Genomic DNA, 25,767 nt, shown 5'->3' with positions numbered 1-25,767 from the left:
TTGGAATACTTCTGTAAGATCAAACCAAGTTACAAACATTAATCAAGACCAGCTTTAAAAAAACGAAGTACTTAACACTTAATATTCTAATTAGTTGCTTAGGGGCATGTCTTCCCCATAAGACTGTGAACATATCTAATTTCATCTTTGCATATCTACCAAAAATTCATTGTCTGCAAGAAGGTGATTTAATGCATTTACTGAATGAGATTAACTTATCTGCAGATTTTTGTGTCATGCAGAAATTATTCTACCTTTATAATAAGACATGTCCTTTTATGTACTTGATTGTCCATTTTGCCTTCTCCTGTACTTACTGTCCTAGTGACACAATGAATGCTATGTTCAGATCAAGCATGTCAGATAATAGATAATGTCTCAGTAACTTTTCTATTAAACCAAGTACTTTCCACCACCAACACCAAAAAAAAAAATCCAAACATAATTTCCACCTCCCACCTCATTAGGACTTTATCATTACTTACCTTCCTCAGGGACAGCTAAAGCTCCTTCAGGTAATATAGGCTGTAATTCCCCAGTTTCAGAATTATTGCCCAAATCAGTCATTTGCATTCCTTCCAGATGACCTCCTTTAACATTAGCCCTCAAAGAGGAAGAAAAAAACCTGGTATTTTTGTATAACTAGTCAGTGATATAATAATCTGTATTTTCTTTTTGTCCTAAAACTGAGCATCAAACTAAGTTGAGTATATGGCGATGGTATACAATACTCAATTTCATGTTTTATTTTTTAAAAATTTACTGAAAGACTCACTATGAAAAGGAATAAAATAGTAGACTGTATCAATGCCAGTGTCCTGGTTGTGTATTGTAACAGTTTTGCAAAATGTTATCTTTAGGGGAAACTGGATAAGGCACACAGGATTTCTCTTGATTATTTCTTATAACTGTATGTGAATATATAGATATCTCAGTGAAAATTCCAATATATAGAAAAACAGAAGTTCTAAATAATATGTTCTCACTAATATGGACTTTTGAAATGTGTTGAATGACAAAACAAGGTGCACCTTTTGTATTAAAAAAAAACTACATATAGTCACAGTTGCTTAAATATGCATAAAAAGTGAGAAAACAGCATATATAAAAAATTAAGAACAGTAGGGATGTGTGTGGGCAGGTGGTTGGAAAGCTAAGTAGATGGGAGACAAAGATAGAGGAATTTTTACTTAATATTCTTTTTTTAAATTTCCATTTTGAACCACTTAGTATTTAAATTTTTTGCTTAAACCTCTTTAAATCAGGCAAGAAAAAAAAAAAAAAACAAGCTGGAAAATACCACATGAGCCAGGCTGGTGATACAATTAACTCTAAAATGAGAGTCATGGCTACATTATAAAGGATTTTACAGTCTAGGAAAAAAGTCTGTCTTCATATATATTTAATCTTTATGATTTAAGGCAGATGCAAATATCTCCATAACAAAATATAAAAGCTAGATGCAGCTTCAACTTGAAAAGGACATGTATAAAACCAGGCTAAGTAACACGGAGAACAAGACAATCTCCTATGATTATAATACCTTCCATTGCCTGAACTTGAGCAGAAATAGAAAACTAAATCACCAACTGCTGTTAGATTTAGCAATTATCCAGATCTTAAAACTATATAAAATTAAGTAAACTTAAGGGATGTTAATTTTTCTCTAAACTTAATTCAAAGTTCTTTTCTAAGTCTCCAAGGTAGAACTATTCCACTGTTTAAATTTAGAAATGTATTTAATAGCCATAAAATAGATTAGCAGATGGTTATTAATGGCTCATCAGCACATTCATAGCCAATACATTCCACAATCACTCTATCTTTTGAAAGGATGGAAATTTAATTGACATGGCTGGGATTTGAGTTCTTCCTGGGAGAGAGATAAAAAGGTACTGACTATCATATATATCCTTTTGGGAAATTCTCACTATGACTTTTCAAGGCACTTTCATAAGAGGAGAGAAAAGGTGAGATAAAAGCAGAAAAACAGTGTTAAAATAAGATTGCTAGAGGTGCTTTGTTCCATATACAATATGTGTAAAAGACCTATGAGACATAATATAGCGAAGTACAAATGTATTTGAAAAGTGTGAGTCAGATGGAAAAAAAAGGCTGACAGGCACAAAAACAGTAACAAGGCAGAGTTCACTGAAGGTCACACACCATTATTATCCTAACTTCAGGGAAAATGAGCTTTAACATATTTAAATTGAACTTCTAGTAATGTATCTTTCCATTAAGATAAAAAGTAAGGTCCCTGATACTTCAACAGTGACATTTTAATACAACAAATGAACTTTCTAAGAAATTAACAAAGTAGAAATTTATTTTGGTCATTATAATGTAGATTTAAAGTGCCAAACAAAGCTTTTAGTTATTATTCTATTATGTAAACACAGTAACTTAGTTTACCCTAATGTGACCATTTTCCTCCTTTTCTCAGCAGTAGGTAAGCCACTGAAAACTGCAACCACGACAGCATCTGAATCCAGAGCTTGACAGTGCTGGTCTTCGGATTTTGGCAGCATATCACCAATACCGTCATGTGTCAAGGCTCGGGAAGAACTGTGCCTGCTCCCTGACTGAGAGCTTCCTGGGGAGCCTACAGACAAGGGGATATTCAGAAAGAAAGCGAACAAGTAAATTATTCTCTATTTTCCACTGCAGAAGACTTTACTATATATACATTTTTAAACTGCAGAAAAACTAAATCGCTAAAATACCTCCTAGTCTTTCTGATGCCAGGTATTTAAAATTAAGGTCTCCAGAACATACAGTCTAAAGGCTGCATTTTCTTACTAATGGGTATGTTCTGTTTGAGATCAAGAACTTTCAAATCAAGTTACAGCACTGTTGGTGCCTTAAAGGTTAAAGCTATGCCATAAGATCAACTGAGAAAAACAGACATCTTTCCACTGACATTACATTCTCAACTCTCCAAATTTACCTTCAGACAGAGTTTGACAGTCTCCCTTTGAACGACTATTTTCTCCAGAGTCTACTGCTCTTCGAAGTGATAGACTCCCTGCTATACTGGACCGAGTTGCCTTGGGTAAATTATTCTTCTTATTTGTGGCTGCAAAGACATTTAAAAACACTCCTGAATATGATAAAATAGCACATAACTCACTACACCTAAGCAGTCAGAGAAAGGTTTAATCCTATCATGCATGGAAGGCATCCTATCTACTATGTCCAAAACTAAACAGGACACACTAGATCCAACCGGTGTTATTTGGGGTTTTATGCCACAATTACTTCTACTCTGCTGCTTAACTTACAAAACTAGAAAATACGAGTAAACTCCAAAAGAATAATCATAGAAGACATGAATACCAATCTCAATACAATTAAACTAAGTATTAACATAAAAAAACATAAGCTCCCCCCACAAACACTTGGAAGTTGTAACATATCACTGGATTAAGAAGAAAATCAATGCTTAATGAGAAAAAACAAACCCAAATTGCAATACTTAAAGATGTTTGCGGCCAAAACAGTAATTAGAAGAAAATGTATAGCCTTAAAATGAATTAGAAAAAACAATCTACATGGCTTAACTTGCAGAGACTCAAGAAACTAGAAAAAGAATAAAAAACAAAACGTAGAAGAGATGTATTAAAAGGTAATAAACAGATTTAGCAAGGTAGGAGGATATAAAACCAATAATCGATTGTCGTTTTATACAGCAAAGAACAAAATAATGAAATTAAGAAAATAATTCCATTTACAATAGCACCAAATAGAATGAAATATTTAGGAAAAAATTTAGCAACGAAAGGTAAGGCTTGACGAGGGCAGGTCTGAGATGGCAGCGTGGAAATAGCCTGAGCCCAGTTCCTCCCACTTACACACCAAATCTACAGCTACACACAGAACAAATTCTTTCCGAGGAAGAACTGAGGTCTGAGTGAACACCTTCTGAACAAGAAGGGATAAAAAGACCACATAAATAATGGCAGGAGAGATGCAGACACATCAAGGGATGCAGCCCCACTCCCAACACAGCCCTGAAGTAGTGAGGATTATCAATGAGGGGCCAGAGCACAGATTTGCCTCTGATGGGGCACAGAAAATATGTTGCAATTTACAGTTTAAAGGGCAACCCTGCCATTAATGCAGGAAATCAATTTTCAGAATGAAAGAACCCACCACGTGGCAGGGGAACTACTAGAACACTCCCTGGGACTTGGGGTGCTGGTAGGCACCAATGTTTATGTTCCCCTTGCACACTGGTAGTGTTGATAGGAACATGGTGAGTGCCATTGTTTACATTCCCCTCCACACATTCATAGTGTACATGGGAGCAGGGTCAGGGCGTACATACCAGCTGCAGACTTAACCAAGATCAGGATCTCCTGGGCCCTGTCTGCACCCAAACATGCCCACCAGAGATCCAGCTAGCTCACTAAGGAAGCACTAGCAAGGTGCCCCCATGATTCACACCACCCAAGCCCTTTCCATCCCCAGTTGCCCCATTATCGTGTCCCTGGAAGCATTCATCCAGGGAGCCCTCCAGACAATGCCCCTTCATCCCTTTTCTCTCTAGAAGTGTGGCCCTAGCCTGTTGCACACCCAGGAGACCCGCAAATTGCACCCCTCTAACACCAGCTGCCCTGCCAAATTGGCCCCAGCAAATGCCCACTTGGAAGATCCCTGGACGCCCAGACCACACTGTGAGAGCCCTGAAAATACTAAATTGAAAAGATATATGTACTCCTATGTTCACTGTAGCATTATTTACAATAGCCAAGATATGGAAGCAACCTAAATGTCTACAAACAGAAGAACAGATAAAGAAGATATGGTAAATATATATATATATGCAATATTACTCAGCCATAAAAATGATGAAATCTTGCCATTTGCAACAACATGGAGGACTAGAGAGTATTACGCTAAGTGAAATAAGCCAGAGAAAGTACCATATGATTTTACTTATATGTAAAATCTAAGAAACAAAACAAATAGATTCATAAACACAGAAACAGACTGGTAGTGACCATAGGAGAAAGGAGTTGGGGGGAGGGTGACACAGGTGAAGGGGGAAAAATTAGTGAGGATGTTTGATATCTTGATCTGGGTGATGGTTACATGAGTGTATATACATGTCAAAATTCATAGAGCTGTATACTAAGATTTATTCATTTTATTGTATGTGCTTCAATAAACAAAATAATACATAAGACTGAAAACACTGAAAATTTTTACATATTGTTGAAAGAAAGTGAAGATGGGAAAAAGTATTCTGTGGACACTGATTGGAAGACTTAATATTGTTACCACAGCAATACTCCCAAACTTAATCTACAGATTCAACATAATCCCTATAAAAATTCCATCAGTCTTTTTTTTAATTGCAGAAATCGACAAGCTAATCCTAAAATTCTGTGAAAATGCAGAGATTCCAGACTATCCAAAAACAATCTTGAACAGAGGATTCATGCTTCTGATTTCAAAACCTGCTATAAAACTATAACAATCAAGACTGTGTGATACTGGGGTAAAGACAGAAATATAGATTAATGGAACAGAATTAATTAAGAGCCCAGCAATAAACCCTTACATTTATGGTCAATTAAATTATGACAAAAAGGCCAAGACAATTCAATGGGCAAAGAGAAAAAAAGATGGATAAAAGTAAGTATTGACAAGGATATAGAGAAAATAGAACCCTTATACACTGCTGACAGGAACATAAAATGGTGAAGGTGCTCTGGAAACAGTATCGCAGTGACTTAAAAAGTTAACCATAGTTCCCATATAATCTAGCAATTCCATGCCTAATACTCAAGATAAATAAAAACACATATCCATACAAAGACATGTACATGAATGTTCATAGCATTATTTGTAAGAGACAGAAGTGGGGGTAAAAATCCAAATGTCTATCTCTGATGAGTAGTAGTAGATAAACAATACATGGGTTTAGCAATGCTAAGAATATGACACCAAAAGCATGGCAACAAAAGAAAAATAATAAATTGTACTTCATCAATTTAAAAAAAATTTAGCATCAAAGGACACTACCAACAGAGTAAAAAGACAACCCACAGGAGAAATTATCCACAAATCATATATCTGATAAGTGATTAATACCCAGAATATATAATTAACTCTTAAAACTCAAAAACAAAAAAAAATCCAACTAAAAAATGGGCAAAGGACTTGAATATAATTTCTCCAGAGAAGATATATACAGATGACCAATAAAACATGAAAAGATACTCAACATCACTAATCATTAGGGAAATGTAAATCAAAACCACAATGAGATACCACCTCATACCCATTAGTATGGCTATTATCAAAACAAACAAAACAAAGCAGAAAATATTAAGTGTCGAGGAAGATATGGAGGATTGGAACTCTTGTACACTGTTGATGGGAATGTAAAACAGTACAACCTCTATAGAAAACAGTATGGTGGTTCCTCAAAAAATTAAAGATTGAATTATCATATGATCCAACAATCCCACTTTTAGGTATATATGTCTAGAAAAATGGAAAAGTAGGGTCTCAAAGAGATAAACCCCCATTTCAAAGCTGCATTATTCACAATAGCCAAAAAATAGGTGCCTACTCAAAGGATGAATGGATAACACAAGGTGGTTTACATACAAACACAACAGAATATTATTCACCTACAAAAAGGAAGAGAATTCTGACATGTGCTACAATATGGATGAACCTTGAGGACATTTATGCGAAGTGAAATAAGCCAGGTGAAAAAGGGAAAACAGTGTGTTTCCACTTATGCAACGTATCTCAAGTAATGAAAATTCAGAAACAGAAAGTTAAGTGGCTGCCAGGTGTTGGGAGGGTGGAAGAATGGAGAGTTACTGTTTAATAGGTACAGAGATTCAATTGTGCAGGATAAAAAGAGTTCTGCAGATGGAAGGTGCTGATGGTAGCAAAAACTGTGTGCATGTAGTTAATGCCACTGAATTGTACACTTTAAAAAGGTTAAGATGATAAATTTTGTTTTTGTTTAACTGTTAACTTAAAATTTTTCAAAAAAATTAAATATATAATTATCATATGGCCCAGCAATTCCACTTTGGGTATACCTCCAAAAGAACTGAAAGTAGAGACTGGAACAGATATTTGTACACTCAAGTTTATAGCAGCATTATTCACGATAGCCAAAAGACAGAAAATAACCCAAATGTCTATCAACAGATGAATGGATAAACAAAACCTGGTATATACATGCCATGGAATATTATTCAGCTTCAGAAAAGAAGGAAATTCTGAAACATGCTACAATATGGATGAAACTTGAAAACATTACACTAACGTGAAATAAGCCAGACACAAAAAGACAAATATTCTATGATTCCACTTATATGAGCTATCTAGAATAACACGTTCATAGAAACAGAAAGTAGAATAGGGGTTACCAGGGATTGGGAGAAAAGGGAATAAAGAATTTCAGTTTGGGGTGAGGAAAAGGTTCTGGAGATGAACTTTTCTGGAGATGGTTGTACAACAGTGTGAATGTACTTAATGCCACTGAGCTGTGCATTTAAAAATTGTTAAAATGGTAACCTTATTTGATTTGCATCTCAGTAACACCAGTTGCTAAGTTGGTTAGACCAAAAAGTTCAACATCATTCTTAGTTTTTTTTCTTTCCCTAAAACACTATCCAGCCCTTCTTAGCAGGACTGTGGGAAAGAACTGAGCTCTCCAGGTCTAAAATATCCACTGTATGTAATGAATTAACTTGTCTCTATATCTAGAATAGTAGTTCTCTGCCATCTTTAGAAGAACTAAGATGGGAACCTAAGTCAAGAAAGATGGCTAGACTATATGAGCAACTCCTTCTACCCACTGCAATAACTCCAGAATAAGCCACCATATTTCACAAAAGCTATTGTTATATGCTGTTTACTGGTCTCATGACTCCCACCCCCAACACTTTTAAGATCCTTCTCCACACCACCAGCAAAGTAATCTTTATAAAAAGTAAATCAAATTATAAATACTCCAATTTGTATTCTCTAGAGACTTCCTCCTAAAACCAGAATAAAACTCAAACTCTGTATTGAGTTATTACAAGATCCTGCCTACCTGTCTGATTAATCTCCTATTATTCTCCCCTCCCACCATATTCAGCCATATTGGTCTTCCTTTGAGCCTTCAAACATGCAGAGCAAATCCTGTATCACTGACTTTGCATCTTCTGTTCTGTTTGCCCTGAATACTGCTTCCCTCAGATCTCTGCATGGCTGCCACCTTAACCTCCAGGTCTCAGTTGAAATGTTGCCTCTTCAGACTTTCCCTGACACCCTAACTAAAGTAGCACATTCCTTACCTGTTCTTCCCACCCCACTATGTTTTTTCCTTCACAGCATTTTACCAACTGAAATTATCTTTATTTAAAGTGTAAAGTGTTAATGTGTAAAATTGTTACACATTTTAATGTCCAATTCCCACCACATGAATACATAAATGCAAGATCCATGAGGTTAAGGATTTCGTCTTGTTTATTGCCCAGTATAGAACAGGCAATCAACAATGTTAGCTTTATTATATAGAAAATATACTGTCAGTTCTGAATGGGAGAAAAGACTATACTAACTACAATCTTAATTGTAAGAGAGATGTTTAAATTATTATTCTGAAAATAACACATCCTCAAGCTTCCCAAATGACAAGTGGAGAAAGGACACTCGTAGTATCCTTTTCACTTACAGTTTCGTATGTAACAACTGGCAACTGATGACTTTGCCAAGAGTTCCATTCCCAAATCCTGTAATCTGACAGAGCTTTCAGTTCCACATGCAGCCAGAGCTGCCTGGTCAGCAGAAAAAAGGCTTGTGTGCATGTCTCCAGAAGCAGCATTGCTGCTCTTTATTTCTGAAAGTGTGTTCTTTACATCAGTTTTCATACATCGAACTTCAGCCATTTGAGTTTTGAGTCTTTTTAGCATCTTTAAATCAGAGGGAACTCGCCACATTGCCTGCTGCTTCCTTTGATCTTTATCTTTTCGAGAATATGATGCTTCAGGGAGAAAGTGACAAGTCATGTTAACAGAGACTTTAATACTCATGAAATGACTTTATACTGTGAAGATATACAAATTTGATTTCATAAATAAGTTGAGGTGCTTTAGGTGGTATTGACAATAAAAGAATGCATTAAATTCCACTAACCAAATAAAGACAGACACAAGTATCCTAACTTTATTCACATCTTCCAAATTAGAATCTGGGCCACCTTATAATCACTCAAATCAGAATTACATAGTGAATTCTAAAAGTTGAAAAAATGGCCCTGTCACCTGTGCTTTCTTCTTTATACTTTTCCAGTCTTCTTAAATATTCTACACTGAGCTTTTATTTTAAATTGAAAAAAAGAAAAAATCTAGAAGCTAAGTACATGGTCAGATTTGCTATATGTGGTATATTACATTCAAAAAGCGGACTTACTGAACTATTATAATGTAGCAGCAACTGGTAAGTGCCATGAATCATCATAAAGGAGTAGCTCCCTGTCATTGAGTCTTTGCCGTCACTAAAGTAACAATGTTTTCTCTCTTCCCAGAGAAAGTAGTTGAAGCTGTTTTTAATTTCTTCTCCCCCTACCCAAATACTAAAAAAACAGGCACAAGCTAAGAAAATACAGACTTTCTATTGCAGGAGAGGAAAAAGAGGTAGGTATTTTGGAAATCAAAGAACATTACAACTGACTCATAGCAAAAAGCCAAGGCCCCACAAGAACCCCAAATGAGGGACCAACGAGCATCCAACAAGACAAAGAACAAGTCCTTTATAAGCAAGAACAATAGCTGAGCCTGCTTAGACATTGCAACAACCTTCTACCATACAAGTGGAAATATAGAAAAAGGACATCACAGCCCTTCCCTCACTTCTACCTGCCAAAAGGACCCAGACTGTATTCAGCTATCAGGTGGGCCGCAGTGTGCTGGGAGGCTGGGGCACCCCTTCAGCCCCAGGTGATACAGGTCCAGGACTGGTCTAAGCTCATTCCTCTTTGACAGCACTTAGGGTGGACACCTGACTAGGTCTAAACAAAGAGGGGGAAGGGGTTGGGGTTCACTTCAGGGACAGATCTGCTATCCTGATAGGGAGATTTTATTGTGTATTTATTTAACAGAGAGCTTACACTGAGTGTCAGACATTTTATAAGTATTAAGTCATTTACTTCTCTCATATCAATCCTCTGAAGTACATACTATTACTATCTTCATTTTATAAATGAGTAAAGACAGCCTTTGAAAAGTTATATAACATACTCAATGTAACACACTATAGTAAGTAGAGGAGCTTGAATTCAAACTGAGGAGCTTGCCTCCAGAGTAGTCTGTGATCTTCACTTACACATTCTTGTGAATACATGATGTCTGGAGCTGTGGCAGTCCTCTTATTACCATGAGACAAGAGGCAAGAAATCACAGGAAGACCATCCAGAGGCCTGCCGTTAAGTACCTGACGAAATGCAATCACCTACCTCCAGACTTCTTGACAATGCATAATAAAGTGCCCTTATTCGTTAAGCCACCATTATTAGCAGCATTTTGTTACTTGCAGTTGAAAGCACTCACAAAAGAATAAGGAGAAGAGATTTCATAAACCCAGGATTTGGTCCAGATCTACCATTTCATTGCTCTAGCTTTCTATCTATAAGTCTGCCAACTTTTGAGTGCATTTATTTATTTGTAAAACGATGATAATAACAATATACATATAACAGGATTGTCGTGAGGCTCAGGAGAGTGTGAAAGCACTCTACAGCAGTTTTCATCCAATTCTTTGTCCCCTAAGATGTCAGAGCAGTTTTCTAAAACTCAAAGTAACATCCAATACTTTCCTGCTCAGAATCATTTAGAAAAGTACCAGCAGGCAAATGAGGCCCTACATTACCTGACTCTAACTTATCTCTTGATGCTTATCTTCTACTCTACCCCAAACATACCCCAAGCGTTTGGAATTACTTGCAACTCTTCCTAATTCATCAATCATGCTCCATCATGCTTCATGCTCTTCATATGTCCTATTCCCTTTGCTCTCTGACAACCCAAATTCATTAGCTATAATATGAAATGTCCCCTCTTCCAGTTGCCTAAACCACCAATAATCCCCCTCATTCCAAATCAATTCTTACCTAATTTTGTACAGTAGAGGGAGTATATATCTACTGCAGCACCTATCACAGTACAGTTAAAGAAGACAAACATTGTGGACTGTGAACAACTTAAGAGTGGATCCTTGGGCAGAGTCTAGTAACCATTATGTTGTTATGTAATTGTACATTAATGATACTGAAAAAAAAGAGTGGATCTTAGTGATCTTCATATTCCAGGCCAAACAATGTATGGCACAAAATACTCAAAATGTTTTGCTAAGTAAAATCTTTGTGGCTCCCACTACAGCTACATGAACTTAAATATGAAAATCTGTATTAACCCATATGGCTCAGTTTATTATTTCTAGAAACTGATAAGAATTTTAAAAAGTAAAAAATTTTCCCAAATGGGAAAATTAAAAAAAGATTTTAAACACACCTGCATTATATGAAAATGGATAAACAATTACCAAGCCTGTTTCAAATGCCAGGCACTAGACTGGACAGAGGAAACAACAGTGAACAAGATGAACGATCATCTTTGCTCTTACAAAGCTCAGAGTCCAACAGGGAAAAATGAAAAATAACCATTTCACTATTGTGTGATAAATGCCAAGACAGGAAAGTGTACAGTGCTATGGGATCTTATACCAAGGGAACCTGACAACTTATAGATACTTACTGCACTGAAGAAAGACACCTTCCTGAATTTGCCAAGTCACAAATTAATGAGAACTGAAAGTCTCACCTGTAACACTTCTTTCATATCATTCAGTTAAGGTCCTCAGGAATGACAGTTCTCTACAGCTTCTCCTCTAGAGCTTGGTATTTGTTAAAGCTGCCACCCTTCTCCTGATTATCTAAACTTCTTCAGAGTCCGCTTTACCACATTCCAATTGGTCACCAAGCCCTATAAACTCCAACTTCACAAGGTTCCAAATATTACCACTGCCATACCATAAGCAAAATCTTAACTATGTAGTGCCTAGATTAATGCATTCCCTAGAGGTTAACTAGAACTTTTATAATATCAAAAGATTCTGAAGACCTTACCTCAGTTCTATGTATTTTTAATCATATGCTGATTGAGAAAATACACGGTGATAAAGAAAAAATTTTGAGATGTCCTAAAGTCAAGTGACATAAGGGCCAGAGTGACAAGGGAAGTTAACCAGTCAATAACCTTAAGCCATATATATATATGAGATTCCACATTCCTGAGTGAAGTCATTTCAAAAATTATCTAAAAAGGCCCCAGAAATACTGCATTTCTCTTACATGTGAACAGACCCTGACTATCATTCAACAACCAATCCATAAACCTCATCTATGGACTAACCATCTATCCCTGGACTTTCCCCACTTCCTGTTGACCTACTCTCCTTATCTACAGTCAATGTAAATTTAAGTAACTGTCTTTCAATAAACACTTAAATTTCAGAGCTTTCTTGGTCTCTGAAGTTTCTGATTTGTCAATACAAGTGTATGAGTTTGCCCTCTAATACTAGGAAGCACTGACATAAACTTCTACAATAGTACCCTGATTAAACTTCCATTTCTGATAGTTTTCTCCATGCTGCCAGCTTTCTAAAACACAGCTTGAACCACACCTCTCCTAAAATGAAACAATAGCTCCCCACTGCCCACTATGAATAAATTCCTCAGGCTAGCATGGAAAGCACTTCACAGAATAGACCAATTTGACTTCTAGTTCTACTTACTACTTACAGGTACCTTAAAATCTGGCTCAGCTACATTACCTGTCTTTCATACCCTGATGCCTCTTCCAATGTTCCTTTTACAGCACAGTGGTTATGAACATGAATTAACAGTGAGTCTGATACATAATAGGTGTTCACTCAGTATGTGTTGAAAGAAAGAATAAAAGAGTAATAAAGGAATACCATGAACAGCTCTATGCCAATAAATTTGATAACCTAGATATAATAGACCAATTCCTTGAATGACAATCTGTCAAAATACAGAAGACACAATCTTAAAAGGCCTGTATCCAAAAAAAAAAAAAAAAAACAGGCCTGTATCTATTATCTCCAAGGATAGAAGCAGGGGAATACTTCCTAACTCAATCTATGAGGTCGGCATTACTGTAGCATTAAATACCACACAAAGACATTACAAGAAAAGAAAACTACAGACCAACATTTCTCATGTACACAGATGCACAAATCCTCAAAGGTATATTAATGAATATCATCTAACAATGTACAGAATTATATATCACCACCAAGTGGGATTTATCCCAGGTATACAAGGCTGATTCAACATTTGAAAATCAATGTAAAGCATCACATGATATCAACAGATGGAGAAAAAGCATCTGATAAAATCCAATGCCTATTCCTGATTTTAAAAAGTCTCAGTAAATCAGGAACAGAGGGGAACTTCCTCAACTCAATAAAGAATAGCTTCAAAACACCTACAGCTAGCATCATACTTGGTGAGAAACCTGAAGCTTTCTCACCAGGATCAGAAACAAGGCAAGGATGATGTCTCCTCTCACCACTTTTTTTCAACATCATACTGGAAGTCCTAGCCGGAGCAGTAAGACAAAGGAAAATGGAAGATAATACAAATCGAGAAGGAACAAATACATAAAATAAACTTTGCAACCCAAGCAAGTATTTCAATAAAATGAAAACTGAATCTTTTTGCAATATTAGCTTTTAATAGCCTCTCACAAATAGGTTATTTTCATTTGGCTTCCATGACTGTTCTCTTGGTCTTTCTCCTTTCCAATGGTTCTTCATCTGGCTCATCTTTCACACACTCAGTAAAATCAGATATTCATCATGATTATGTCTCTGGCCTTTTTCTTTTTAAAATTTTCTTAAACTTCTCTCTTCTGCAATTTTACTCCCTTAGTTTAAAGTGTATAGTAACACTTCTAGGCAAGTAACTGCCTGTACTCCAGTTAAGTTTTAGCTGTCTACTAGCTTCTCTACTTTGCCATTCCAACGGTATATTCAACTCAAGATGTTTAAATCCAAGACTTGTTCTTGCTCTCTATTTTCCCCATCCTCCTTGTCATTAGCATCTTAATTACCTTGATTTGAAACTCAGGTCATCTCATTTATATTATTAGTTTTACATAGAAAACTAAATTTTTAAAGAACTGAGATTTTATCCTGTTTATATAGTTGGCATTCATTTTTCCAAAGACAGTATTTTTTTCAAAACCATGGTTTTACTTGTCTATAAAATATGCTTATTGTATGGATAAACTATAATTTTTCAGCCATAATTACATTAATGGATATTTTCAAATGACTCACTGTTTTATCTTTGGGATATACTCCTAGAAGTGAAATTACAGGATGAAAGGATGGAGGTATTTTTAAACCTATTACAAAATTTTACTCAAAAAGTTTAAACCACTGTACACATCTGCCTGCAGAGTCACAGCTTATTTGTTTCAGTAGATCTTTGAAAACAACACTGGTTCTACTTTAAACAAAACCTTTTTGCCAATGTGGTAAGTTTTTTTTTTTAATGATCACAAGATCACATGTGATCACTGAAGAACTATGTGTGATTTTTATTTTCTTTGCAATTTTCTATACTTCCCAATTTTTCTACAATAAAAATATCTTAGAAAAAATGTTTAATTATGACATAAGGGCTACAAAAGTACAGGTATTAATACAAAATGTAGTTGGAATATAGATAAAAAGCAATTGTGTCATAACCTGGCTGGAAACTTTCAAACTAAGGACCCAGACTTCTAGGAAGCACACCTTAGGAAGGATGTCCAAATAAGCCAGGCTCTGAGTCCATCCCCTACTAGAGCAGCTCAGCTCTACTTCTGTTTTCTGCACTGAGGCTTTGCCTTAGACTATATTTGAAAAATGAGTTTTGTTGCTTTAAAGAAGCATCAAAATCACTGTTCTAAATCATTGATTTGATTTGTATAATACTATTATTTAAGAAGGTAAGAAAAAACTCAGTATATTTTAGAAAAGTTTCCAATAAAAATGGTTTTTAAAATGTGCCATTTAAAGGTAAATCCTTAGCTGTTCAAAACTATGCTTAAGAGTTTGAAAAATTCCAGGTTTAGACCCTACCATTGATTATGTGTATGTGTATGTCACAATTACAGTAACACAAATGTAATTTCCCTTTAATAACCTTTGCAAATAAAACACTGATCTGATAGACATTTTTAGGCTACTGAAAATCAATCAAAGCATGAGTAAAACATCTTTCTCTATATTTAGTTTAGACACAGTTCTACGTGAATGTTAGGGTATCCATGAGGCCTGCAAAATTCTAAAGTCATTCACAAAGAAGACTATTTCATATGAATCAAATGTCAGTTAGACATAGTCTAAATAGCAGATCATATTAAAAACCTTCTTACAGGCATTTTGACATTAGTTTTGCACAAAAAAGTTTTGAACAACAAAAAAAAATTCGATATAAAGGACAATTTTATGACATTCAATGAAAAATCAATTTGCTACAAGAACATACCATGTTATATACTTAGATGAAATACTTGGCTTAAAATCAAGAGTTTTATTGGAGAACCACAGAAAAAAGGGTGAGTATCGTTCATATCTTACCTGTGGGCTGCAAAAGTGAAGCAGGTGGACGAGGCTGTAAGCCCCACAGATTTTCCATACTGCTCCGGTCCTTAAGGTCCAACAAATGTATTAAAATTAAAGGATCAATGTCTAATAAACTACTGGTAGCAGCAGAGCATAAATGTGCTCTTCTTGACATTCTGGTACTGGCACCCACATAGCCTTGGTTACTACCTGCAAAAGTAACAGAGATGTTAGAAAATGCATGCTATGTATTTGCACAAATTTAAGAATACTTAAAAGAAAAAGTAAGCTCGTTAATATTGTCTGAATACAGTTGGCCCTTGAACAAGACAGGGGTTAGGAGTGCTGGCTTCCCCATGCAGTCAAAAATCTGGGTATTAACTTCTGACTCCCCAGAAACTGAACTACTAACAGCCTACTGCTGACTAGAAGCCTTACCAAAAACTTATCAATTAACAGATATTCTGTATGTTTTATTATATACTGTATTCTCACAATAAAGTAAGCCTAAAAAAAAAGAAAACAGCCTTTCAAATTGTCACCAACTCTTCAAAAAAATTATCCAATATATTTATTGAAAAAAAATCTGTAAGTGGATCCTTACAGTTCAAATCTATGTTGTTTCCAGGGTCAACTGTACTTGTCTATGGCTTTGTCTCCTAGGAGTTGGTGTTTATGATGAGAAGCACAAAGAAGAAACCAGATTGCCAGAGAGATACACACAAATATAGGGACTGAGCAATGGCCTCATTAGTGTCCAGAAAGAATTCAGGAGCAATACTCAACCCCACCCTGAACCCTAGAAATAAAAAGGTAACAATGTGTACAATATTTACAACTAGGGGGATGATGGTGAGGAAAAGGAGAATATATTGCATAACCAAGTGGTCTTAGTTGGAAGACAAAGCTCCATTGTAAAACTGATCCCAAGGAACTAGACACCAAAATATGACCCTTCTCCAGGCCCTCAGACAGCAAAACGTACATACTATGACAGTTTGATAGACTTTTGTCCTGGCTTGATTAAATACTGGAGTAAAATTTGAAGTTTTTAGACTGAACTTGTAATGACTAATGCACAGTATAGATAGCTGTGAGCAAAGGTCCTATATATATCACCTATATTGGACTCAGCTCTTTAAGCCAGTGAAACCATCTAACTTTTCTCTACTGCCTAGTACAATGCCTAACAAATTTCAGGTATGGAAATGTTGGTTAAAAGTGACAACCTCTAATAAAGCTATTTAAATATTTTCTAAAGAAATACAAGGTTAAAAAACATTACATTCAGTAAAGTCTTAATAGAGATAACATAAAAATAACATAAGATAATCAGGTTCTGACTATTCATGAATATTTCAAAGAGTTACAGCAGGAAATTAACTTAGAAAAAAGTTCAATTATTGAAAGTTTTAAGATAATTATTTACTTACATGTTTTTCATCTATATTCACATCCTCATGTCTTCGCCTTCTATTTACTCTTATTCCTCTTCCAAGGATTATCATCCCACTGCCAATTTTTCTTCTCTGGTTCTATACCCACTGCAAGTACTATTTAAAATAGCAGAAAACTATCCCCTCTGCCAACCTTGAAACTGTTTCTTCACCCTATTCCTATACTAGAGTCTCCAAATCAGGATGCATATCAATCAGCTGGAGTAGTTTTAAAAATTACAGATCCCTGGCTCCAACCCAGATGTACTAAGTGAGAATATTGGACTGGGATCCAGGACCTTTTTCCAAAAAATACTCAGGTGGCTCTGATTGGATAATAAGCAAGCTCAGTAGCCCAGTGTATGGTATCTACTGCCCTGATATCTGATTCTTCTTTAAAAATAGGAGTTGCTCATTCTCCCAAGTCAGATGGACCCATACATAGTACAGGAAGGAGTGTTGGCAGTCTCCTGTTTCTCAGAGCCCTTCCAAGCCATTACTTTCACCTTTTCTTTCTGGTTGATGCCCTTCGGCTACTCCCTCCTGCACATGTTCCTAGCCTTTTTACTATCATATTAATCCACTAGCAACAAAAACTTTAGAATCTAGTTCAGTTACCCTCTCTCAGAGCTAATATTGCCATCATTCTGAGTGTGTGTGTTTTTTAATAATGCCATCATTCTGGGTATGTCTGTCTAATATGTGAGATTATAGTCTAATGAATGTCCACAAAGCACTGGCACCCCAGAATCCCCCATGCCTCCTAAAACTGCTCAGTAACCTTCCTCCATAGCCTCCATCCTGAGTTAAACCCCAGGGATTAATTTTGTTCTTCGACATCATATAAATGTAATGATAGAGTATGTACGCTTACATCTTGCTTCTTTGCTCAACATTATGTTCATGAGATTCCTCTATGTTGCTTTATGTAGTGGTTTATTCATTTTCATTATTGCTGTGCAGTACCTCAGTATATGAATATATCCAACTTATTTCTTTACTCCCTTGGGAAAGAAATTGGGTTGCTTCTGATTACCAAAAATAAAGCTACTGAAATTATAAGTAGATAAATGCTCTTGAAGCTCACATTTTAAAAAATGTATTACACCTCATAAAAAAAGCAAACAGATCAGTGACGGGCTCCTTTCTTCCAGAGCCAAGCCAGATTAATACTGCTAAAATGTCACACTGGTCTACCTGAGTCCTTGATTTTATCACAATGCCTATATGCATTAGCATGACATTCAAGGTCTTATACCACACAGTCTAGTCTCAAGCTACTTTTTTTCCCCCAGCTTTCTCTACTTTTTTCACATGCTTTTTTATAAATTACACTTCTTTTTCTTAAATTAAAAAGCAGAATCAGTGGTGTTTGTGCTCCTGCTCCAGAGCCTGCAGCCTTTCCCAGCTGATGCCACAGACTCAGATCCTACAAAGAGTCTCTGTTAATGGATGTGATGGCCTGAGGCCCCCAAAACCTAGAGGGGCGGTTTGAAAAGATCTAATGGCAGCACCACTTTGACCAGATTCATTCTCAGACAGTATTGTTTCAGACAAGAAAATGCCCTATGGGGGAAAGATGACAGCACAGAGAAAGTTTGAACCCATCTCCTCACACCTTCACACTGAATCTACAACTATAGACAGTGCAACGCATCATGAGGAAGAACCGAGAACTGATAAATACCTTCTACACAACGAGGGAAAGAAACATAACATAAAAAAACAGCAGGAAAGACAGAGACACAGCAGCTTCCCAGTCCCTGCCCACACCCAGATATGTCAGCCAGAGAGTACATTTGGGCTGCAGCCACAGTCAACGCCAACCCTTGGAGAGCACACCTGGGCCACTATACTGCACCATGGGCATGGAGCCAGTAGCTGTGGAGACAAGGCTTTCCAGGAGAATGTGCCTGGACCCACTGCCTCCCCAGTAGCATAGAGCCCAAGAGTGTATCCACACAGCAATTCCTCCAAATGGACCCTTGCCAAACCATGCCGAGAGCCCTGACAACAGAATACCTCCATCTCATGCTCAAAAGGCCTCCAACCAGCCTACCAAAATCACCAAGCACACGCAATCTCCCGAGGAGATCTTCCTTACACAAGGCCAATACTTCAAGATTGGGAAAGGTAGCCTTTTCTACTAATTCACAGAATCAAGCACAGAAAGCCAAACAAAATGAGAAGACAGAGAAATATGCCTGAAACAAAACTTCAGAAAGGAAACTAAATGAAAGAGAGTTAAGCAACTTCCCAGATAAAGAGTCGAATTGATGATTATAAAGATGCTCACCAGACTTGAGAGAAAAGAGTGGAGGAACTCAGTGAGAACCTCTACAAATATGAAACAAAATCAATCAGAGATAAGAATACAATATGTGAAATGAAAAATATGCTAGAGGGAATCAACAACAGATGAAAGGATGCAGAACACTTGGTGATTTAGAAAACAGAATAATCAAAGCACTCAAGCTGAAAGGCAAAAGAAGAAAAACAAAAACAAAATGAATATCAGTTAAAGGAGCTCTGGAAAAATACCAAAGAGCCAAACATCTGCATCATAGGAGGTCTAGAGCAGAAGAGAGAGGAGCAGAAAATTTATTTGAAGAAATAATAGCTAAAAACTTTCCTAACTTAGAGAAGGAAAGAGATATCCATGTCCAGAAAGCAAAGAGAGCCCCAGAAAAGATAAACTCAAGGAGGTTCACCAAGAAACACTGTTAATTAAAATGATAAACATCAAAGACAAAGAGAAAATCTTAAAAGCAGCAAGAGGAAAGCAATGAGTTACCTACAAGGGAAACCCCATAAAGCTATCAGATGATTTTTAAGCAAAAACTCTATAGGCCAGAAGGGAGTGGCATGATGTAAGAAAAACCTCCAACTAAGAATCCTCTATCCAGCAGGGTTATCATTCAGAACAGAAGGGCAGATGAAGAGCTTCAAAGATAAACATAAGTTAAAAGAGTTGACCACCATTAAACCAGCCTTATAAGAAATGTTAAAGGTTCTTCTTTAAAAGGAAAAAACAAGTATTTTCCTAACTAGAAGAAAAATATGAAAGTGAAAATTTCACTGGTAAAAGAAAACATATACCAGAGGTAATAGATCAATTACTTAAAAGCTAGTATGAAAGTCAAAACACAAAAGTAGTATAATCAGTTACATCTAAAAATGAGTTAAGGGGATCACTAAATAAAAAGGCATCATATAAATAAAATGCAGAAGAGGGAGAGTAAAAAAATGTAGCATTGTTAGAATGTGTTTGAATTTAAGTGACCATCAACTTATCATAGATTGCTATATATGTAGGATTTCATATAAGCACCCCACGGTAACCACAAGCCAAAAAACCTGTAATGGATACATAAAAATAAAAAAGAAGGGAATCCAAACATAACACTAAAGGAAGTCATACTGCACAAGGACAGAGCAAAAGAGGAAGAAAGGATCAGAAAAGAACAAAAATAACCAGGAAACATTTAACAAAATGTCAGTAAGTACAAATCTATAAATAATTATTTTAAATGTAAATGGACTAAATGCTCCAAAAGACATAGTGTGATTAAATGGATTAAAAAAAAACCCACCTATTTGCTGCCTACTAGAAACTCACTTTAGACCTAAGGACACACCCAGACTGAAACTAAAGGGTGGAAGAAGATATTCCACGCAAACAGCAATGAAAAAAACAAGCTGTAGTAGTAATTGTATCAGACAAAAAAGACTTTAAAACAAAGACTGTAACAAAGACAAAGAAGGATATTATATAATGATTAAGGACACAATCCAGCAAGAAGATTTAACAATTGTAAATATCTATGAACCCAACAGAAAAGCATCTAAATGTGTAAAACAAATATTAACAGACATAAAGGGAGAGACTGACAGTAATACAATAATAATAGGGGATTTTAACATCTCACTTACATCAATTAATAGATCAACCAGACAGAAAACCAATAAGGAAACTGGGTTTGAATGACATATTAGCCCAAATGGAATTAAGATATATATATAGAACATTACATCCCCAAACAATAGAAAACACATTCTTTTCAAATGCACATGGAACATTCTTCAGAACAGATCACATGTGAGGGCACAAAGTCTCAATAAATTTAAGAAGACTGAAATCATATTAAGCATCTTTTCTGACCCCAATGTTATGAAAATGGAGCCAATTACAAGAAAAAAAAATTGAAAAAACATAAACATGGAGGCTAAACAGCACACTACTAACCAACCAATGAGTCATCAAAATCAAAATACACTTGACGAACACAGGAATACAATAGAAAACAGAACATAGAATAGAACAATAGAAAATAGAAATACAATAGTTCAAAATCTTTGGGTGCATGAAAAGCAGTCCTAAGAGGGAAGTCGACAGCAACACAAGCATACCTCAAGTACAAGAAACATCTCAAACAATCTAACCTGACACCTAAAGGAACTAGATAAAGAACAAACAAAAAGCCCAAAGTTAGTTAGAAGAAAAGAAATAAAGATCACAGTGGAAATAAATGAAACAGAGACTAAAAAAAGAGAAAAGATCAATGAAACTAAGAGCTGGTTCTTTGAAAAGACAAAATAGATAAATCTTTAGCTAGACTCATCAAGAAGAAGAGAGGGGATTCAAAATCAGAAATGAAAGAGAAGTTACAGCTGACACCATAGAAATACACTTGATTATTATAAGAAAGCATTATGAAAACGATATACCAAAAATTTGATAACTTGGAAGAAATGGATAAATTCCTAGAAACACACAATCTTCCAAAGACTGAAAACCAGGAAGAAACAAAATTTGAACAGACCAATTACTAGTAATGAAATTGAACTGTTAATCAAGATTTACTTCCAACAAACAAAATACCATAACAAGATGGCATCACAAGTGAATTCTACCAAACATTTAAAGAAGAGTTGGTACCTCTCTGACTCAAACTATTCCAAAAAACTGAAGAGGAAGGAAAGCTGCCAAATTCATTCTATGAGCCCAGCATCACCCTGAAAAAGAAATTACACACCAATATCCCTAATGAACACAGATGCAAAAATCCTCAACAGAGTATCAGATACCCAAATAAAAATATACATTAAAGGATCATTCAATACAATCAAGTACAATTTATCCCAAGGATGCAAGGATGGTTCAGTATCCATAAATCAATCAATGTGCACAGATGCTTAAAGTATTTGACAAAGTTCAACATCCATTCATGATAAAAACTCCTAATATGGGTATAGAGAGCACATATCTCAAAATAATAAAGTACTTATATGACGACCCCATAGCTAACATAAAACTCAGTGGCAAAAAGCTGAAAAGTTTCCCTTTAAGATCAGGAACAAGACAAAGATACCCACTCTCACTACTTTAGTCCTAACAACAGCAATCACACAAGAAAAAGAAATAAAAAGCATACAAATTGGTAAGGGAGAAGTCAAACTGTCACTATTTGCAAATGACAACACTATCTGTAGGAAATCCTAAAATTTCCACCCAAAAAACAATTAAAATTAATAAATGGGGGGGGGGGGCGGAGCCAGGATGGCGGCGTGAGTAGAGCAGTGGAAATCTCCTCCCAAAAACACATAGAGCTATGAAAATATAACAAAGAAAAATCTTCCTAAAATAGTAACCACAGGACACAGGACAACATCTAGACCACATCCACACCTGCAAGAAACCAGTGCCTTGCGAAGGGGATAAGATACAAGCCCTGGCCCGACGGGACCCGAGCGCCCCTCCCCCCGGCTCCCGGGGGGTGGAAAGAAACCAGAGCAGTTTTTTTTTGGCGAGTGCTTTTTGGAAGCCTTAAAGGGACGGGCCCCCGTTGCTAGGGAGGGTGGCGGGACCGGTGAGCAGGTGCCTGGGACCGGCACCTGAGGACAAAGAATATCCCACATTTCTCCCTGTGGGACCCGAGGGCGGGTGCCTGAAACCGGCGCCTGAGGATGGAGGAAATCGCGCGTTTTTCCCCTTTTTTTTCTCTCTTTTTGGCGAGCGCTTTTTGGAAGCCTTAAAGGGACAGGGAACCCGGTGCTAGGGAGGCAGGGCGGCGGGACTGGTGAGCGGGTGCCTGGGACTGGCGCCTGAGGACAAAGAATATCCCATGTTTTTCCCTGCGGGACCGGTGGGCGGGTGCCTGAGACCGGCACTTGAGGACAGAGGAAATCGCGCGTTTTCCCCCTTTTTTTTCTCTTTTCTCCGAGTGCTTTTTGGAAGCCTAAAAGGGATAGGGGCCCCGGTGCTAGGGAGGCAGGGCGGCGGGACTGGTGAGCGGGTGCCTGGGACCAGCACCTGAGGACAAAGAATATCCCGTGTTTTTCCCTGTGGGACCGGTGGGCGGGTGCCTGAGACCGGCACCTGAGGACGGAGGAAAGCGCGCGTTTTCCCCCTTTTTTTCTCTCTTTTTGGCGAGTGCTTTTTGAAAGCCTTAACGGGACAGGGACCCCGGTGCTAGGGAGGCAGGGCGGCGGGACTGGTGAGCGGGTGCCTGGGACCAGCGCCTGAGGACAAAGAATATCGAGCGTTCTTTCCCTGCAGGACCGGTGGGTGGGTGCTTTTTGGAAGCCTTGAAAGGACAGAGACCCTGGTGCTAGGGAGACAGGGCAGCAGGACCAGTGAGTGGGTGCCTAGGACCGGCACCTGAGGACAAAAAAAAAAAAAAAAATCGCGTGTGTTTTCCTTTTTTTTTCTTTCTGTTCCCTCTATCATTGTTGATGTTGTTCTTTTGGTTTGGAGAGTGCTTTTTGGAAGTCTTAAAGGGGCAGGACAGGTCACTTAGACCAGAGGCAGGGAATCTGGGGATCTTTGGGCACTCTAACCCCCTGGGCAGCAGGGAGCACAGAGGCCCCTTACAGAGATAAATAGCCTTGCGGCCGCTCCCCCTCCAACAGGTCTCCACCATTTTGGAGGAACAGCCCCAGCCAGGCCAAGCCCACAGCAACAGCGGACATAAACCCCATAGCAACTGAGCAGGAAGCAGAAGCCCTGTCTGTGCACAGCTGCCCAGCACAAGCCACTAGAGGTCGCTATTCTCCCAGGAGAAGGCCACAAACCAACAAGAAGGGAAGCTCTTCCAGCGGTCACTTGTACCAGCTCTGCAAACTATCTCTATCACCATGAAAAGGCAAAACTACAGGTAGACAAAGATCACAGAGACAACACCTGAGAGGGAGACAGACCTAACTAGTCCTCCTGAAAAAGAATTCAAAATAAAAATCATGAACATGCTGACAGAGATGCAAAGAAAAATGCAAGAGCAATGGGATGAGATGCGGAGAAAAATGCAAGAGCAGTGGGAGGAAGTCCGGAAGGAGATCACAGATGTCAGGAAGGAGATCACAGAAGTGAAACAATCCCTGGAAGGATTTATAAGCAGAATGGATAAGATGCAAGAGGCCATTGAAGGAATAGAAGCCAGAGAACAGGAACGTATAGAACCTGACATAGAGAGAGAGAAAAGGATCTCCAGGAATGAAACAACACTAAGAGAAATATGTGACCAAGCCAAAATGAATAATATCCGTATTATAGGGATACCAGAAGAAGAAGAAAGAGGAAAAGGGATAGAAAGTCTCTTTGAAGAAATAATTGCTGAAAACTTCCCCAAACTGGGGGAGGAAATAATCGAACAGACCATGGAATTACACAGAACTCCCAACAGAAAGGATCTAAGGAGGACAACACCAAGACACATAGTAATTAAAATGGCAAGGATCAAGGACAAGGAAAGTGTTTTAAAGGCAGCTAGGGAGAAAAAGATCACCTATAAAGGAAAACTCATCAGGCTAACATCAGACTTCTCAACAGAAACCCTACAGGCCAGAAGAGAATGGCATGATATACTTAATGCAATGAAACAGAAGGGCCTTGAACCAAGGATACTGTATCCAGCACGACTATCATTTAAATATGATGGCGGAATTAAACAATTCCAAGACAAGCAAAAGCTGAGGGAATTTACTTTCCACAAACCACCTCTACAGGGCATCCTACAGGGACTGCTCTAGATGGGAGCACCCCTAAAAAGAGCACAGAACAAAACACACAACATATGAAGAATGGAGGAGGAGGAATAAGAAGGGAGAGAAGAAAATAATCTCCAGACAGTGTATATAACAGCTCAATAAGCGAGCTAAGTTAGGCAGTAAGATACTAAAGAAGCTAACCTTGAACCTTTGGTAACCACGAATCTAAAGCCTGCAATGGCAATAAGTACATATCTCTCAATAGTCACCCTAAATGTAAATGGACTTAATGCACCAATCAAAAGACATAGAGTAATAGAACGGATAAAAAAGCAAGACCCATCTATATGCTGTTTACAAGAAACTCACCTCAAACCCAAAGACATGTACAGAATAAAAGTCAAGGGATGGAAAAACATATTTCAGGCAAACAACAGTGAGAAGAAAGCAGGGGTTGCAGTACTAATACCAGAAAAAATAGACTTCAAAACAAAGAAAGTAACAAGAGATAAAGAAGGATACTACATAATGATAAAGGGCTCAGTCCAACAAGAGGATATAACCATTCTAAATATATATGCACCCAATACAGGAGCACCAGCATATGTGAAGCAAATACTAACAGAACTAAAGAGGGAAATAGACTGCAATGCATTCATTGTAGGAGACTTCAACACACCAC

General features: G+C 37.3%; 1 protein-coding gene across 7 annotated transcripts in view; it reads right to left on the bottom strand.

The window, feature by feature from the left end:
- Positions 1 to 25,767, bottom strand: part of TRIM37 (tripartite motif containing 37) — a 145,235-nt gene that overhangs the window by 35,184 nt on the left and 84,284 nt on the right. For 4 of the 7 annotated variants that reach the window (XM_073235326.1, XM_073235328.1, XM_073235327.1 and 1 more), the window contains 5 exons: positions 15,679 to 15,873; positions 8,702 to 9,010; positions 2,951 to 3,079; positions 2,416 to 2,605; positions 486 to 625 (listed from right to left, as the gene is read on the bottom strand). In XM_073235326.1, coding sequence (XP_073091427.1) covers positions 486 to 625; positions 2,416 to 2,605; positions 2,951 to 3,079; positions 8,702 to 9,010; positions 15,679 to 15,873 — 963 coding nt within the window. The remainder of the gene's footprint in view (positions 1 to 485; positions 626 to 2,415; positions 2,606 to 2,950; positions 3,080 to 8,701; positions 9,011 to 15,678; positions 15,874 to 25,767) is intronic. The other 3 variants (XM_073235329.1, XM_073235331.1, XM_073235332.1) reach the window with 2 other exon arrangements.

Source organism: Manis javanica, chromosome 4 (assembly GCF_040802235.1).
Source record: "Manis javanica isolate MJ-LG chromosome 4, MJ_LKY, whole genome shotgun sequence".
NCBI classification, from domain to species: Eukaryota; Metazoa; Chordata; class Mammalia; order Pholidota; family Manidae; genus Manis; species Manis javanica.
This window is presented reverse-complemented; position numbering and strand designations above follow the sequence as displayed.